Source organism: Manacus vitellinus, unplaced genomic scaffold, assembly GCF_001715985.3.
Source record: "Manacus vitellinus isolate BGI_N305 unplaced genomic scaffold, ASM171598v3 scaffold_44_pilon, whole genome shotgun sequence".
NCBI lineage: Eukaryota > Metazoa > Chordata > Aves > Passeriformes > Pipridae > Manacus > Manacus vitellinus.
In genome coordinates, this window is record NW_021940565.1 from 312,049 (window position 1) to 331,098 (window position 19,050).

The 19,050-nt window shown below is 49.6% G+C and overlaps 1 protein-coding gene across 1 annotated transcript in view; it reads left to right on the forward strand.

The window, feature by feature from the left end:
- The window catches only part of PAPPA2 (pappalysin 2), an 81,963-nt gene that overhangs the window by 43,506 nt on the left and 19,407 nt on the right, over positions 1-19,050 (forward strand). Inside the window, exons 14-18 of the mRNA XM_018078947.2 lie at positions 1,595-1,618; positions 7,099-7,270; positions 9,560-9,734; positions 12,036-12,249; positions 18,589-18,757. Of these exons, the coding sequence (XP_017934436.2) occupies positions 1,595-1,618; positions 7,099-7,270; positions 9,560-9,734; positions 12,036-12,249; positions 18,589-18,757 (754 nt within the window). The remainder of the gene's footprint in view (positions 1-1,594; positions 1,619-7,098; positions 7,271-9,559; positions 9,735-12,035; positions 12,250-18,588; positions 18,758-19,050) is intronic.

Genomic DNA, 19,050 nt, shown 5'->3' on the forward strand with positions numbered 1-19,050 from the left:
CCAGGAACCCCTCTCTGCTGTCTCTGTCAGCAGATCAGGGGTCATCTATGCTTTCTGTTCCCAACCTTAAAAAGTCAGGCAGAAATCAGACTTTTAACAAGTTTCCACCCAGAAGACTCAAACTCTCTCAGCTTTCATCTTTTTCTTTGCGTTTTCAAACCGAGCCACAGGGCCTCCTGTTTTCCTTGGTACAGGCTATACCCTGAACCAGGGGAATATATTTCATTTCCTCTGTTATGTTTATTTTTAACTTGGTTTTATTTTTAATGTGTTTTATTTTTTGTTAGCATATGCTGGGAAGGGCCTGGGTGAGTTCACAGGAAAGGTGCTACAGGCAGCAATCTGTGTCTGTGTTTCCTGTGTAGTGCCACCCCCCAAAAGTGGCTGTAAGGTGTCAAGGGGAGTCTGGTTTGGATTCCTTTTGTATGGAAAGTGGATGTCAGGGAGAGAAAATCAGATGGAGGAGGAGGAGGTTGTTTACTTACTGTCAATTTGTAAACTTCACTCAGCAAAGAGGGCTGTTTCCCAAACATGTTTTATTTGTTTTGTTTTCTTTCTTCCAGGCACCAAATTATGCAGGGTCAGTTTACAAACTGCATCTGTGCTGTTGTGAACATTTATGGGGACCCTGGTTAGAGATGCTGGGGTCTTATTTCATAGAACTGTAAAGTGGTTTGGGTTGGAAGGGACCTTAAAGATCACGATTCTTTCCCTCTGGCCTAGAGTGCCCCATGGATGGAGTAACCATCCCTGGAGGGATTTAAAAGACATGTAAATGTGGCACTTGGGGACATAGCTTTGTGGTGACCTTGGCAGTGCTGGGTTAATGGTTAGACTTGACCTTCGAGGGCTTCTCCAACCTAAATGATTGTATGATTCTGGGGTCCTGCTGTTCTCCTTTCCTGGAGCATGGGATCACCTCAACCTTTGCCTCAGCCACGGGGACCTCTAAAGGTGCTTCTCCTTCAGCATCAAAGCCTGTTGATCTCTGGCACTTTTCTTGTGGGTCCCTGACTGGCTGATGGGCAGCAGTGCCCAAGGCTCTGCTGTAGGACTTGATCATTCACTTCAATTGGTGGCTTCAGTGTCCAGATGGAAGGTGTCAGGGATAACCCTTGGAGGGACAGGGACCATTTTCATGGAGCAGCCCACTCCATTCGCTCTCTGCAGCCTATTCAGCTTATTGAGTTTAATGCTATGTATATGGGCTTTTTTTATGATGCTCAAGATATCTTCTGCCTTTCCCTGAGACTAACCAGTCTCGCCCAGGAAAAAAATATCTCCCAACACAAGTTTTTCACCAGTTTGATCTGGAGTCAAATACAGGAGCTGTGAAACAGCGTGCTTGGTGTCACCTCATGGAAAGGGTCACCCAGTCCTATAAACTTGTTCCAAGCAGGGCCAACCCCTGATACACCGAGGGAAGGTGGATTACAACACAGAGCATTTGTGTGAGGTGCAAGGCAGCTTTCCTTTCTGACCTTGGCTCCTGGTGATACCCTGGAGCTTGATCTTGATTCCTTATTCTCTTACCAGTATGGATCTGATGTGAATCGTGCAAAGCCCTCTGTCCTTCCTGTGTCCCATGAAGAAGGAACAAGAACTGGGAACCCCTGAGGTTTGCCTGCAGAACCCTTGGTGTACCACTACAGGCAGCCTCCCCTGTTCTGCCCTGCCTTTCCTAATGTCATACAGGCACAGGGATTTTTCACAGGAACTGGATTAAACTCATCCTTCAGAAAGTTCTCTTATCTCCTGTCACAAGCTGCAGGAGGTCATGAGTCCACCATTTCCCCTGCTGAGCTGTTCTCATACCCAGTAACCCTCTCTGCTGAGAAGGTGCCTCTGATTTCAAGATGAAAGGTGTTGCTTTTGCTCCATCCTTGTCAGAAAGGTCTCAATGCCTCCTGCCACAGATGACTTTTCTGTGTGTATGTGTCTGTACAGAGCCTTCAGATCCTCTCACTGTCTCCTCTCTGTCGAGATAAATATTTTTTCCTCCTTAAATCTTACGGTATAAGTCTTGCAGCTTAGCTATGTCTTCTGCTGGCAGCTCCCCTTTTGAAATCTTTCTGCTATTTCTATGTCTCTCATGGTGGTGGATGTGGATTAGAAGTGAATTCCTATGGGCAAGCTGAGAAAATGAGGTGCAGTGTGTTCCTGTGGGGATTGGATATGGATAAATGTGTTCTTTAGGTATAGTCTGTCCTGGATCATGTTGGGAAGCTGACTAGACCAAACCTGACATCTCATTCAACCTCCCTTTCTGTTCTTCTATACATCTATTTTGGTGTAGCAAACAACAACAACAACAACAAAAGATGGAAATGAACTCTCTGGAAATATACTGAGTTGGTTTACTCTTACTTCTTTTTTTTTCCCTTGTGGCTGCAGAGGGACCAACAGGTCATTCGATGTGTTCCTGATGCCTTTTCCCTGTCTCTGAGGCAGATGACAGTGGATGACTCACAGGGATGTTATTTTTTTTTGCCAAGTTTCTTTGGGAGTCACGTACAGGAGCAAACACCTTTTCTTGGGATGGCAACCTCAGTGCAGATCGTAATCAAGAGGCATCAGCACCGTTGGGTTTGTACACGTAGCCTGCTCCCACAAGGGTTGTTGCCATCAGATTTACTGGAAAAGTGAGACCTTTCACCTCCACGGGAAACACGCCTGAAGGGAGACATTCCCAAGTATTTCCAAAACACCTTTCCTCATTTCCTAGCTATTCTCTTTTGCTAGACCACATTGGGGTAAACATCTTTTATCTCACTGATGTTGAGTGCTACAATCCAGGCTCCACCAGCGTACGTGCAGTGACGACTTTTAACTTCAGGAGATTTGGCTGAAGCCTTTACCTTTCTGTCAACATCTCCTATAACCCCCTCTACCCAAAAATTCGCACCATGAGAAGAACTTAAAAGTTTCCCCTGTTAGGAGTTGGAGCTTGATGATAAGGGATGTTTTAGCAGCAACCTCTGGGTCGAAAGCTTGGGTAGATGCTACAACAATGTACAGATGATTTATTATACTTCAGGCAGCTGCACTGCATTTGACTTGGCTTAGCTTGACGTGGGTAAATCTATCAGTATTCTCTGTGTTTTGTGAAATAAGTGCCGTAAAACATGAAATTTCAGCTTTTCAGAATTTGGGATCTGTCACAACAAAAGCAATGTCTCCCCATCAGCCTTGCCACCACTGGCTCAACATGCTCCATTGCTGGCAGTGGCTTTTTTTCTAGAAGGATGAAGGATTCTGAAGGAAAAGTTTCGCTCTAGTTTTTAGAATTGTTCTCATTTCAGGACAAGGCTCTTACCATTTTGGAGCAGTTAGGGCCATTGCTAGGCAGAATTTCACAGTCTTCCAGATCTGAAACTTCCTTTGATGTATAAGTTATGGGACTTGGTGAGCCCAGAAAATTGTGCAGGCTTGTGCTGACATGGAATAAGTTAGAAGAAAAATCTTGGTATTTTGTAAAAATGTTGTTGACAAATCATTAGTTTGAGCTTCAAAAGATGCTGGGGTAGAAGTGGAAATTTTTTTGGATGTTTCAGGCAGAAAAAAAAAATAAAAAAAATATTGGCTCATCCCACATCTTATATGGCCTGAATCAGAAATGGGCAGGAGTCAGGAGTTTGCAGCTGCGATACAGGAATTTCATTTATCATCAAAAGCAGAAAGAGCTCCTTCATGCTGAGATCAGAACTGGGCTAACTGCACCATTTCCTTGTCCAGCCTTCGCTAGGGTGTTCCAGGGGCTGGGAGCCACGAGTTATTCCATCGCTTTACCCGAGTCCTGGTAAAGCGTGTGGATCATGATGGGGCCAGGCCACAGGGCTTTTTTCTTTTTTTGACCTGCACTTGTACACCACCAGGCTCAAGAGTGTCCTGGCCTGGAGTAAAGCAGTGACAGCAACCATGGTGCTGATAATGACAAAGGAAGTCACAGAATCATGGAGTATTCTGAGTTGGAAGGGACCCGCAAGTAATCAAGTCAAAGTTTGTAGGTAGAATTGATGTATAGTTTTTTTAAGCTTAGGGATATATTTGAGAAAATCAGACAGCTTTCCGTGATGTGAGCCCCTCTTTAGGTCTGCAATAGCAACACCAGACTTCAAAGCTACGTGTAGGATGAGAACAGCTTCTCAGAACTTGAGCTGATTGCTCTCAGATCATTTCCAAAATAAAATCTAGTGGGTATTTGTGGGATTAGGGGTGTAGTTAATCAGAGAGAAAACAGTGATAGTCATTTTCTGGGACAAAGAAAAAGGTAATTATTTCAACCCAAACCTTACTCTGATTTCTAAAATATATCTACTTGCACATACAGAACCTGTGCATAAGTATATATGTGATAAATATAAAAAGAAATATTTTGATATTTTGATTTATGACCTGTAATTATCAGTCTCTTATGTATAACTACCCTATATAACACTTTGTATTTAAAATACAGTAAAAAAGTTGCTGATCTCTCAATCTACTTTTATGCCCCATTGCCAGTTATGCTTCTGAGCTGGTGGAAAACCATGATGTACCCAGCATTGCTGAAAAGGATCGGTTCTTGCTTTATTGTTATTTAATAACAGCATTGTCCCAGCTGCTGAGGCTGCCCCAGATGATGTGCTGTCCCTCCACCAGCACCAGCAGAGCTGCTCCAACCAAGCTCTTGGCTTTGGATGTGTCTGGAGGATGCCACCACCCACCCTTGATCCAGTGCTGCGATGAGCAAATGCTCCATAACTCAACATCATGACCCCCAACCTTTACTGTGAGGGTGGGGAGGCCCAGGTTGCCCAGAGAAGCTGTGGATGCCCCCTCCCTGGAAGTGTCCAAGGCCAGGTTGGATGGGGCTTGGAGATGGGGCAACCTGGCCTAGTGGAAAGGTGCATCTTCATGAGTACCCATGACTGGCATGGAAGGGGATGGGATGCAGAAGCAAGGCTGGAAAGAGAAGTTCCTCTGCTCCTGCAGAGGAACTGCAGGAAGTTTAGGAGAGCAGCTCCATCACAGGGAGGTGGAGTTTAGGGATGGGAGGATGTGTGCTGGGGGCACAGGCAGGGAGCAAAGCAACTGCCCGGAGAAGGTGACTGCAGGAGGGGAGGGAGGGGAGAGGGCTACAATTGGTACCAGATGCCCTCAGAAGCTAATGACCTGACAAACGCTGTTGCTCATAAAACAAATTCTTTAAAAAGGAAGCAAATGGAAATATAAGCTAGTGAAAGAATTTGCAGCAGCTGCCCTGAAACCATTTCTCACTTCATAAACAGGTCTGCATTGAAAAAACAGCCCCTTTCTTCTTGTTCTCCTTTGTGGTCCCCTCCTGTGCCCACCGGCTCTTTCAGGGCTGTGGCCTGCAGGTTTCCACCGTGTCTTTGGCTCAGTGGACTGGTCCAGAGTCAACAGCACATTGTGTTCCCTCAACGTCTGTGTCGGCACCGATTTCTTCTTTTTTTTTTTTTTTTTTTTTTGGTGTCATTTGTGGTATTTCTAGCTGTGCATCCTTGGCTGGAGAGGGTGAGTGAAGGCAAGAGGCAGAGGCTTGCCTCTGCCTCGCTGGGAGAAAGGCAGCCCATGGAAATGGCCAGGAGCCCTGTGCAAAGCAGAGAGCAGAGGGAAGCAAGGTGTTCGGGTACAACTCCTTCCCTTCTCTCCCCACTTAATGCATGAAGCTGCAGCAGCTCTGCCCCTGATTGAGGAGGGCTGAGGTCAGTTTTTGCACCTATACCACTTGGTAACAGATAAAGCCAGGCTGGCTTTATCTGTTACCTATACCACCTATACCACTTGGTAACAGATAAAGCTCTGGATAACCAGAGCATGTTGTGTCAACCCCATGTCTTGTGCCCATTCCATCCCAAGTAATTAACCTACTGACTGCATTTCACTGTTGGAGATCATAACCCTTTGACCAACACTATTCTTCACTGTGGGATTGTTTGTGATGCTTAAACAGTCAGTACCTAATGACTGGTCCTCAGTGGGAAGCTGCCGCAGCAAGGAGGAGGAGGAGGATGTTTATTTCCAAGGAACTGGTGATGCATTGCAAACTTTCCTGTGACCTCTTGTAGCTTGCAGTGGTGCCCAGGGGAGGTTACTCCTCCTTTTAGCTATGTCTCACCTTAGTGGCCCCAGGTGAGTCTGTAGCACTTGTCCAGGTGCATGCTGGGAAGGTCTTAATCCCAAAAAGTCTGACATCAGCATGCACAGGCTTGAAATGCTGTGTGGGCCTGTGGAAAGAGCAGAGATGCTGAAGACCATCACAGCAGAGTGGGGAAGTGACAAGAGTGGGGTGGAGGGGCCAATTGCATGTCCAGCTTCTCCCTTCTGTCACAAGCTGTGGTTGTAGCCGTGTGGACATGAAGGGGGACTGCACGTCATCTGAAGAGTCTCTCATGGATGGTTCCCTAATATCTGCAAGAGTTTCTTCTCCAGCTAAACTTTTCCTCACAGTTGGAGAATCCTCTGTGGATTCTCTGATGTCTAATACACAGTTTGACATACCCAACACCCTTCTATCAGCAAAGGGTTTAAAAAGGCCTCTTCATCTTTTTCTTCCTGACCATCTGTTTCTGCAAGTTTTGTCTTATCCTGTACTAAGGCTGACTGAAATTGAGGTGTGGATTCAAAACTCATACAAAAATATACCTCCTGCTTCCCCTCTCTTTGTCACCTCCCTCTTTTTGTTCTCTTGGTCCTCCTGCAGTGAGGCCCTTTGGTGGCAGGCTGTATGCAGGCTCTGTCCCACACAACCTGCACACCCTGGGGCGGAGGAGCTGGAGTAGCCTCACCAGGCAGCATGGATTTTGGAATGTTGTTGAACTGTGCTTCTTTTCATCCACTTGAAAGAACACAATGGTTGCTGGGGAGGTGTGAAATGGGGTTGGGATAAGGCCCAGCCAAGGCAGAGCTGGGAAAAAGTACCCTCCTGGCACCATTATAAGGAGACTTCAAGCCTGGAAGAAGCTGGGGCTGAGGGATAGGTGTGCATCTCCAGGAATCTGCGACCTGCTGGGTGTTCCATGCAGGGGCCACCTGGAGAGAGCCCTTCCTTGCTGAAGGCCCACTCATTGAATCCTTCTCTCTTCTCCTCCACAGCTGTGCCCACGGTGCCTGTGTGGGGTCAGGAAGCTGCACACAGCCACTGCTTGCTCACGCCGCCACCCTGAACTGCACATCGGATGGCCCGGGGCACATGGTGTGCACTGTCACCTGCCAGAGGGGCTTTGTCCCCCGCTCCAGCAATGGGAAGAGCTTGGGCCTCAACCAGGTGAGTGGACCCTCAGGTGGGGGCGACCTCATGGCCTGTTGGACCACAACCTAGTTAAGAAAGATTTAACCACACTGCAGCGGTAGGAGTGACCCCAGAACACCTTGTTCCTCCAACTCCAACCTCCTCACTGCTTTTCCAATAAATCCCAGCCCAGTGTTGCTCCGGTACTGGAGCTCTGGGCTCATGGCTGGTGGTCCTGCTCTGGAGATCCATCTCCTTCCCTTTCTGCAGTCCTACTTCTCCCAGCCCAGTGCTGTCTGCAAGACCACAGACCTGCCAGGCTGAAAGGCACTGCAGGGGATGTCCCAAGCCAGGGTGATGCACTCCCTGCAGAGGGAGAGGTAGGCATTCCTGTTCTCCATTGGGCATCGCTGGGAGGGTTAAACATCCCTGGGATGTTTTCTCTCTTAAAGCTGAAGTTAATGGCTCAGGAAAAAATGAAGTCATTGCAGAGCAACTATATTTAGCGGCAGCTGAGAGCACGGAGAGCTTTTTTTCCTTTGTGTTGCGTTGCAGGAATGCTGCCCATGCCAGTGGGGCAGCACAGAGGTCACCATGAAAGAGTTTGTCCCACTTTCCAGAGGGCTGGGGGATGCCTTGTAAAAACCACACGCCTGCACAGCTCTTAGCTGTTGACAGAGGAGACCTGGGACTGATGTGTCCTCAGGAGCTGAGCTGCCTTGGATCCGGGCAGTCACCTTGGCAGGGCTGTAGGCACAGCATGTCCTGTCCTTAGGATGTTCCAGGAGGGGAACTTGAGTCTCCAGAGCTGAGGTGGTTCCCATGCCAGACTGAGTGAGAGCGTGAACTCGTGTGGGGTGTGGACAGATGCAGGTGAGTTGGGCCATCTTAGCAGGGAGGGCCTTTCCTCTCCGTGGAGATCTGGAAGTGCTCGTGACTCCCGGTAGGCACGTTCCCCATGCTGTGGCCATCGGTGTTGGCCAGAGGAGAGGTGGGCACTGGAAAGTGCAGTAGGGCAGCTGGGGATGCCCTGCTCAGCCCCTGGTCACTGGGAGGTTATTAATTACATGGTCATATGGCTCTGTGGGCCGAGGCATGCCCGGGGAAAACAAAATGTTCCCATTCTCTGAAATGAAACCGCACAAAATAAATCTGCCTCGGGTGACAGTTTTCCTATGTTTGGCAACGAGATGGGAAACTTCTGAACAGAGCTTCACCATGTGGCTGTCACAGCAGATGGCAACTTGCAAATGCCTTGCCCTGAGCCCTCCAGTGATGTTACTGGTCTGGCTGTGACCTTACTCATCTCAAGGCATTTTGGGAAAATGCACACAGCTCTTCTTCTGAGCATCCTCTTCCGCCTCATTCAGCTACACTATTATCCTGCTGCCCACTCCAGAGGACCAGACTCAGGTTTGGGGATGTCCTTGAGAGCCACCACATCCAGGTTCAATAAAAACATGCTGAGAGGGAGGACAGGTCACATGTTTGACTGTACGAGCAGCGTGGTTGTGCTCAGCAAGTGAAGGGACATCAGGAACACACCTCTTTGATCCTTAGCCCCTGGCTGAGGGCTGGTGGATTGGAGTGAGCAGTCTGGGAGTGGAAATCAATAGATGTGGTTGGAAGGGACCTTTAAAAGATCACCTAGTCCAACCCTCTCCTCATGGCTAGGGACACCTTCCACTAGACCAGGTTGCTCACGACAAACCATCATCCACCACCCAGTTTTGATGAAGTTGGTAGCACATTTTGACCATGTTTAGTGGTGGGGCCATGGGGGTTTATGTTCTCATGCAGTCCCCCATCTGTGTAAGGGCTGTTTAATTAGGATTGGTAAATGAGGTTTTACGATTTCAGTGAGGTCTGTGGGCTGAGGCATGAGGGAATTGGTGCATTTAGGGAAAAACAATCAACAGAAGAGCTGCCTGACAACAGCTGAAGCAAGACTTGATCTTTTAGGGGAGAAAATTGCAGCGCACGGAACTGGGAATAACTTAGCTCAGGAAGTTGGAGTGTATCTTGAAGGGACTTTCCTTTTTCCCTTATTATGCTCTGGCACTGCTCAGACAGTGCACAGTGACTGGAGGGTTACCCCAAGGGCCATTTGCTGCTTTCACACCCCATGTGCCACCCTGTGAACAGGTAAGGCCTTTGTGACTCAGTGTCCAGAGTGGGGAGAAAGGGCACAATGGTGGAAGAAAAATGCTAGAGAGCTCTCTTTGTCCTGAAACCTGTGTTGCACCTTTCTGCTGCAATGGCACACCAGTAGATTAAAGTTCCCTTGCAGGAACTTTGGATGGAGCTTTGCTTTTTCTACTGCAGGAGGTGGTGCTGATGTGCAGCTCAGGACAGTGGGACAGATCTGTGACTTGTGACCCCATCGACTGCGGTGTCCCTGACCAGTCCCACGTGTACTATGCTGAGTTCTCCTGCCCCATGGGGACCACCTACATGCAGAGATGCTCCTTCTCCTGCATCCACCCAGCCAAGCTTCAAGGTACGGTCTGGAGCGCTGAGAGATTTAACCACCCTTTTTCATGCCGCCTTTCCATGCCTATCCCAAGTTGTTCAAACCATTGGAATTTCCCATTTATCCTGGCTTCTGCCAGCCAGGTGGGCTCTTACTTCCTGAAATGGTGGGTGTCCATCCCCCTCGAGCAGAGACACCACAGTGTGGGGCTAATTCCCTCTGACTCCCATCCCCTGGCTGGCAGCCCTTATCCCTCCACCTCAGGGTGTAGCAATGTCTTCTCCTGATAGCTGGTGAGGCCCAGCAGCCTCAAGTATTATTGGGATGAGGGAGACAAGAAACATGCAGGCAGCCAGTGTGGACAGACAGAGAAGACTTCAGAGAGCCAGAAGTGGCTGGGTGCCTGGTGGCCGTGGGGAAGCCTGTGGTTCAGGGGGCCTGGGGCTGTATAAAGCCATAGAGACTGATGCCCACAGCTGCAGAGCAGTCTGGGAGATGTTCACCACCCAGACACACAGCAGTGCCCCAGACACACCATGGCCTGGCTTTCATTCTGCCGACTCCATCGATAGCCACAGGAATGTTTTTAAGCCAGGCTGGAGAAAGAGAGCTACTGTTCCTGTCTGTGCAAGGGCTGAGCTGGATGGGATTTCGGGAGTAATTGCCTTGACAGCTTCAAGCATTGGGACTTTGTGAGTTTCCACCAACGCCTTTGCTCTGAACAATCACATACAACAAATCATTTTAATGTGTGCCCTATTTTATGGAGACATTTATAGCCGAAACGTATGAGAATCATTTACTTTTTTAAAAAAAAAAAAGTTAAATCTAAGGAGCGAAAACTGCAGGGAATTAAGGTCTCATTTTGTGACAGAGAGGATGGTGGCAGATCAAAGGGTAGCATCAGCATCTAAACAGCCCAAATTCTGCATGAACCGATGCCTGCTGCCTTGGGTGGGTCAGCTGAGGGCAGAGCTTTAATCTGATCTTTCACTCACAGCCGCCTCTTGTTCCCACTGAAGTCACTGGGAAGTTTTCCATGGGCTCCCTTGGTGGGAAGGCATCCCCTCAGTGGAGCACCCTTCCAGCAGGATAGCTGGAGGTGCTTGGCCAAGGCTGCTGAGCCATGTGGGTAAACTCTTAGAGGTCCAGCTGATCCAGCTGAGCTGCCCAGGCAGGGACGTGCTCGATGCTTGTTCTCCCCGAAGGCTCACGTCCTTATGGGCTCTCAAGGCTGATAAATGCTAAGAATAGGCAAGGAAAGGATGACATGGCTGTGTGGCACTGGGAGGTGGGGGATGACCCGACCTGTCAGGAACAAAAGCACTGAGTGGAGATATGGTCTTGCTTCCGGTCCAAAAGCAGTGATCCTGTGAAAAGAAAGTGATGTTTGAAGGGACTGTGGAGCAGCCTGGCTGCACCAGGAATTTGCTGATCCAAACCTCTCAGTAGGAAGAGTCCCATTTACTCCAGTCCAGCTTTTCCTCTTGCTCAGCAGTTCCCAGGGAGCCATCCATCATCCACACCATGTGGGTGATGCAGTCCTGGACACTTCCTGCAGGCATCTGTGCATTTTTGGCCACCCATCTAGCTGGGTCTACCAGCAACAACAAAGAGTTGGTCTGTAACACTCAACTGAAATCTTTAATAATGGATGGTTTGAATTCCCAGTCACACCAGTGAAGCCTCCCATGCCTGTCCTCCTGGAACTTTCCATCTTCCTGACTCTCAGGTTGCTGAGACAGGTGGTGGATGCCCCATCCATGGAAACATTCAAAGTGAGGTTGGATGGGGCTCTGAGCTACCTGATCTAGTAGAGGATGTCCCTGCCCATGGCAGGGGATGTTGGACTAGATGGCCTTTAAAGGTCCTTTCCAACACAAACTGTTCCGTGACCTTGCACTGCACATGTTACAGCTTGATAAGGGAGGAAGGCCAAGCTGCAAAAAGCTTGGGAGAATGAAGCTGGGGAGAATGAAGTAAGTATGACAGATAGGTGTCCTACACAAAAGCCACTGGCCCACAGATGGCTACCTGAGGCAGAGAGGAGAAGTTTAAGGGAAAGTTCTGGGGAGCTTTGCAGAACCAAGATTCTTTCTCCATCCCCTAGACGTTGGCCCTTCCCTACTTCTGTCTGCATTCAAGTATTTTCTGCCACAACTGGACCAAGCAGACAATGAAGTCCGTGGCCTTCACGTTTGTTGCCTCCTTTGGTGCCAGTTTATGCCCTAAGGAGGGCTTCTGCTGGTTGCTCTGAGCTCTCCTCAGCAGGACTCCACCCCTGGCTCAGCTGTAACCTCAACACACTGCTTCTCTTTTTGGGGTCAGGAACAAACGAGTGGCTGACCTGCCTGGAGGACGGTCTCTGGTCGCTGCCCGAGGCCTACTGCAAGCTGGAGTGCGACGCGCCGCCCGCCGTGGCCAACGCCAAGCTCCTGGTCCCTCGGTGCCTGCAGGGGAACCACGACGTGGGCTCGGTCTGTCGCTACAAGTGCAAGCCTGGATACCACGTGGCTGAGAACGCGGTGGACAAGCCCAGGAGGTAAGTCTGCGGCAGGTCTGTTACCACTCCCTCCTTCCTCCTCTTCTCCCAGCGTGAGCAAGGAGACAGTCCTGAAGAGCTGAATTGAAGGCAGTGTCTTGCTCTGATCATACAGATTTCTTGAAATACAAGAGGCATTCCTTGGCTTAGGTGAACAAGGTGTAATCTTGTTGTGTATGTTAAGCGCTTTAACCCAAAACATGCAAATTTTCCTGTGCACCTCCAACTATTGGTCACTTGGTGAAAAATCAAGCACCACATTAAGTGTTTGCAGACTCCCAGGTAATTAGATGTAAGAAGGTGTGAGAAGATTCCTAGAGCTTCTGTCTTTCCTAAAAGTGGTGAAATATAGAACAAGGCACTGTAAGAACGAATGGCTGCCTTTTGTCAGGGTTAACATTTTACCCCCTTGCGCCTCTTGGCTAAATTTAATCCCTAGCACTGGCATTTCAATGGGAGAAGATTCTTCCCGATGCTTTGGGGAAAAATTCCTGGTGGTTCACTAGCCCTGCTCAGCCAATATCGCGACACTGGGGGGTAAAGCAGCATTTTGTCTGCGACGCCTCCAGCCGAAGTCCCCACTGGGTTTGGTCACTAAAGATTCCCTGGCACTGGCTGGGTCCTCCCCAGAGTCTTGATTCTAGCCCAGATCAGGTAATTATGTGCTAATTGTTTAATGCCCCCTTCCAGTTTTAATTGGATGCAGACTTCATCTCTACTTTGCTCTGGGGTAGGGTTGTTGTGCAGTGGGAAGCAGTTGCCAAATTTCTTGCCTTGTAATGAAGGAAGTGGTTTCTGTAAACAGCTTTTCACAGTGTTAGCAGCATTTCTTGGGCCAAGGGGAGCTGAGCAAATGATGATTATGGCTGTGATCACATGGACTGCTTTGCAAACTGCAGAGCAGCTTGCATGCCTGTGGCACTTCAGGCACTGGACGTGCAAACAGATCGACTGAGCTTGCAAAGTTAGGCCACCTCTGTCCTGCTGCAGCAACTGCTGGTAAAAAGGATGTCCTCTGGGAGATCCTGGGGCTCCTCTGATGTGTGATTAGGTTCCCTATGGGTCTGAGCAGCTTGTGAGACAAGTCAAGGAAAACTATGTGGTTTGCATTTTCATAGCATTGCTTGTTGACATCTCATTTTCATGTTTGTTGTTATTATTATTGTTATTGTTGCTGCTATTTCATCTGACATCTCTGATGGTGGAATACAAAAACCACATAAACAGAAAATGCATTGCTTTCTTATCGTGCAGACTAACTCCTATGTGAGTGGCCTAATCCCAAGCAAAAACCTCTTCTTGGAAGTGTAAATGTCATTGTACGGTCTCATCTGGAGCTCTGCATGTACACTCAGCACGAGTACAAACTCCTTGGCATGGTGTAGTAGCTACTAGCCAGTAACTGGGCCAATCAGCTGCTGGATTGCTGGAAATCCTTCTGGTGTCTCAGCCCTGGCAGGGAGAGGACGGAAGCTGCCAGAGTGAGAAGTTTCTTTCTTTGATCAGGCCAGTTTTGCAAAACGTGAGGTGATGGAAAGCTCTGCAAGTGACTGGCACTGGTGGGGTGCAGGTTCCCAGTGTGCAAGCAAGGGCTGAGCTGATGACTGGGACATCAGGTTTTAGGGACTTCTGCTGTCCTTCTGGGTTCAGAAAACTGAATTCTTGATCTATTGACTCCCTGTTGTCCATCAACCCAGCAAGCATGAGCCGTGGTAAAGGATTTAGTGCCATACAGGTGTTGATGGGTGCAGGGAAGCCAGACTCTGTGTACTATGAATTGAACAAAAGTCAGGCATGATCCATGACTGATAGTGAAGATGCCTCATGCCCACTACCTAGCTCAGCCTTGGTAATATAGTCAGACTGCCTTTGAATTATTCTTCTCACTCTAACTTTGCTCCTCATGTGGTAGCACTACAGTGCCCACCTTATGCAGGCCTGAATCATGGGTGGGATCCAGCTGTCTCTGTCCAAGCCAAGATGATCTTGGACACAGATGTTCATGCAATTCCCTCACTTCTGTTCTGTTAGTTGAATTTTACTGGAGAAGCAGTAGGGATGCTTAGAAGGTGATGAGATCACAGTTGAAATTCACTTCCCATAGCATAAGTGGAAGAGCAAGGGGACGGAGAAATATCTGTTGTCTCAGAGAATATGCTTTTCTCTATCAACCTGGGTGAGGAAAGGCCGCTGGGAAATCACTGCTTGTCAACAAGAGATCCTTGAGGAAATACTGGTTGTGTAATCAAGATCCTGACAGAGATTTGCTGCCTTTCTGCTGGCAGCATCATCTGACTGGCAATGCTGACATGAAGGGTAAAGATTCTTTGACTAAAGGAAATGTGTTTTCAGCCTGGAGAAGCCACGTGACAGGCAGGTTTCCAACTGCCAAAATATTTCACTTCTAATCCCAAAGTAAGGGTAACAAGGGGAACTTAACGTATGCATTTGTGCTTTGTGATGGGAGCTCTCTGGATTTAGGCAGGATCTGTTCAAAGGCAGCAACCCACCTCATGGATCACATAAAGACATGAACTGTCAGGGAGAAATGTTTGGCATCACCCACAGCTGCAGCATTGAAAAGTGTTGGCCTGAAAGTCAGGGGTCAGGTACTTTGGGGAAAATGAGCATCACTCCCTCAGTGCTCCTTGCTGTTTCTTCCACCATGAAGTGCCATGAGAAGCAGATCTCCAACAGGAATAGACAAAGTCAGGTTGGATGGGGTTTGGAGTAACCTGGCCCAGTGGAAGGTGCCCCTGTCTGTAGCAGGAGGGTTAGAATAAGATGATCTTTAAGGTTCCTTCCATCCCACAGCAATTCCATGATTCTATGATAATGTCTAGGAGATCCTTTAGAGGAGCACTTTAATGCTGAGAGCATGGTCTCAATTTGGGGACCAAAAAGGTCAGACCCTGCAGAGGGCTTATTTCACTTGCCCATTGTGGGATAATTCCCTGCAGAGAAGAGAATTGGGGATCTCAAAGCTGCCTTTGTGAAGGGTTGAGCCTCTTCTTCTAGCCTGAGGGAATGAGGCAAAGAAGAATCTGGCACCCAGGTCTTTTCAGACAGCTTTTAAAGTCTCAGCCTGCATTTTGACCAGAGATCAATGGAGCACAGCCCCCGATGAGCTTTCATGGAGGTGTCAGCCTCTTTGCCTTCTCTCCCTTTTCAAAGACTACAGAGACCAGGAAAGAGGAAGAGGAGGCGGGAGAACGTGGAGGAGAAAATGGGACTGGAAGGAGTTAGCACAAAACAAAGTTCAGAGCAGGCCAAGCAGGACAGCCTGACCCAAGTGCATCCCAGTTTAGCAGAGCGCCAGGCACATCTGTGGGAGGCACAAAGGCACGGGCTGCTCACTGTCTCTGCCCATGTCTGGCCCCTTCCAAACAGAAGGCAAACACCTGCACTGGTGTGGGACCCAAACAGCCAGGTAAAGAAAACACAGGCTGTCATCTGGGCTCCCCTGTTACTTCCACCTCTAAGGTCTCTGATGAAGATTTACAGTCCAGGTTGCCCAGGCTGTTTGAAGCACGGCACTGGAGGGTCCTACAACCTGGTGTATCTTTCTTTCAATTTACAAACAAATCTCCCTCTGTCCCCTCTATTCTTTTTGAGGATGTGAATCTCCTGCCATGGGAGAGGAGGTTTTAGGCTCATTTATCACCACTCCTGTCCAGAAAATCTAGTCCCCCCAAAGCTGGCTGCCTCGGGAGATGGCTGGATCCCTGCCAGGCTCCTGCATGCACAGCTCCTGGAGCTGGGTGAGCACTCAAGCCTTCACCTCAGATACAGCCCTCACTGGCCTCAGATGCCTTCCCTGCCTCCTCTACAAAGTAGGTGTCTGGTTGGAGGGTGAAGCATTGGCTCCAATTTTCCTGCTTCCTTGTTAATCCTCAAGCAGTGCCGCTAACCCAGATCAGAAGAAGCTGGGGGCGAGGGGGGTGGGCTGGAAATTTCAAGCTCCTATGAAGTTGTGTGTATTTACGTACACACTTTTTTTTAAAAGCCTCTGCCTTGCCTTTTTCTGTGAACTGCTCACTTCATAGGTGTGGCAGTACCCACACACCGCCATCTGCCCCGGGGTCAGCCTGGGCCAGCCGTGTTTGAAGTCCCTGCACAGATGCTGGGAGTGGGGTGAGCCTCCACAGCAAGGTGGTCTAGGGGGGTGCAGGTCATGGAGAGGTGTGAGAGGCCGTGCTCAGTGCTGGGTCACTCCAGCCCCACATCAAAACGAGGAGCCTCGGTGAGGATGATGGGGCTGCAAACCACGGCCTGCACCTGTGCAAACTGCGGCTCCCACCGCGTCTCCTCTTTTGCTTAGCCCTTCTGCTCAGGTCTTCCCGGGCAAAGAGCCTCTGCCACGATTTGGAGAGCAACAGGGAGGTGCAGTGGCTTCATCAGTTATACCCCAGTGGCCAGTGGGGGAGTGAGAAATAGCGTGTGGCTGGGATGCTCCTGGTTTGTCAAGGAGTTTGCTTAGTGCCCAAGGCATCACTTGTTGCAGTGAGACTTCACACCACCTGTTTGCTCCTATCTCCATAACCCCCAGTGATTTACCCCTTGCAAGTCATACAGCTGGATAACACCCTGAGTACCAGGAAGTTCAAGAAGGAGAAAATGCTACTTAAAGGCCTGGACATCCCACATGGATTAGTACCTCTTGGCATGTGCTTTTGCTCATGTTTCAAGTTGGGCAGAGCAAAGCATTCAGTCAGGTTTGGGAGGAGGTAAGGTCTGATGGGGACAGCTTTGAAAGGCAGTGACTATGATCCCCATGGAAAGGGCAAGCAAAGAAAGTTAAATTAGGAATAGAGTAAAGCCACAGATGCCTGCGCTGGGATCCAGACTTACTCCTCCTCACCAGCCTTCCAAAACACTACATACTTGCAGTTTCCTTAGTCAATTCAAGGCTCCTGCTGTCAGGGTGATATTGCAGCACCCCTCACTGCTCAGGTGCTCAAACCACGGCCATCCTTGTTTCTGGCGTGGGCTGGTGGGAAGATTTGTGCAGAGCTCTGACAGTGGACTTGCTGCATCCCATTCCCTACCTTGCCTGCCTCTGTGTTACCTGCTGGACCCCACATTCACCTCGGCAGGAACCCACCATCACTTTATACACTCTTCAGGAAAAACAGATCCCTAATTCCTGAAGGCAGAAGGGAGCTGCAAATATTTTAAAATAGGAGAGTGCTTCAAAAAGCTCAAAAATTTCACATCCAGGAATTCCCAGCAGAAGTGTGATGGGGATGGGTACCAGCTCCTGCCTCAGGCCTGGCAGAGGGGTGCAGGTGCTGCTCCAGGCTGTGTGACCCTGCACCGTGTGTTGGGAGGCACATGGGTGGCCCCACACACTGTCTGCTGCCTCTTGAAACAAGGGGCAATTTAATTCTTCCCCCCAGGTGTTTCTCTAACCCAGTTACCCCACTCCACATACCTGTGGCACGCTATAAACTCCGTAACACGGCGCCTGGAGCCCAGCCTGCTGGCACCTAGGGTGAGAGAGGGCAGGGGCTGGCAGCTGGAGCAGGCTGTCTAGTAAAGGACAGGAGTGGGGGAAAAGCCTCATTAAGGATGGAGCAATGGGCTCTGGCTCAGGTAAAGCCCATCAGGGCGCTGACATGTCCTCTGCTGGAAGAGCATTCCCTGGCCAGCCCAATGCCTCACCGGTTTTGATGCCTCTGTGTAAAAGATGTGGTGTCTCTCTCGCTGCCAAGGAGGGGAGGCTGGAAAGCGGGTGGGCTCCACTCCTGGACTTTTTCTTTTCTTTCTTTTCTTGGCAAGTAGTTCGTGCCTGGGCTGTTTTAGCAGCACGGGATGGTATTGGTCTGCTGTGGCACGGCAGCCCCTCGGCGAGAGTGGGATTGACAGATCTGGCTGGAGTACAAAGAAGAGCCTCAGGAGTAGCTGGGCACAGGCCAGAGGATTTACTGGTGGAGGCAAACTCCATCCAGCAAAGTATGTAGCTACTGGCTGTGGGACAAAGCAGCCCAGGACCCACAGGGGCTGCCAGGCAGAGAGGAATGGTTCAGGGGCACCACGAGAAGCTAGGAGCAATGGGGTGGTGAGTGCAAGGGAAAAGCGTCCAGCACTCCTAGATCAGTGCAATCCCCTCAATAAGGAGAAGAAAAGGTCCTTGTTAAGTGTGGACTGCCCCTTTGGAAGGACTTGCCTGTGGTGAGGTGTGGTTTGGTGAGAGGGAAAGCCCCACACATGGCAGATCTGATCGTTATCCAGGAGCAAAGTCTTCAGGCTGCTCCTGACATCTGTGGATGCCTGGTACAGCCCGGGTGGTGTGTGTTTGTGGTGCTGAAGCCCAGCCTCGTGTCTGTGTTTCCCCAGGAAGTTCCTGAAGGTCCAGTGCCTGGAGAGCGGGCAGTGGGAAGAGGGTCGCTGCGTCCCCGTGGTGTGTGAGCCCCCACCTCCCGTCTTTGAGGGCATGTACAACTGCACCCACGGCTTTGAGCTGGACAGCCAGTGCGTGCTCAGCTGTGAGCCACAGGGACAGCAGGTGAGTGTCTGGGGGGAGGCAGAGATCACCCACACCCTGTGTTACAGAGCACCTGGAGAACACAGGGCTCCCTGGGCCCTGCAGCTGCTTGACCATCCCAAAGGCCAAATTCCCTTGTACCAGCGATGAGCAGGTGCCCTGTAAGCCCAAAGTTTTCCTTGCTGGCTACCAGCCATGGCACAGGGTACACCACTTCCCGGGAATGCTCTTCTGCTCCCTGGGGACTTATCTGGAAAGCAGTGGTTCCTAGAAAGTCGGCTTGTCTTGGGTGATAAGGGTCAGAAAGCCTAGGT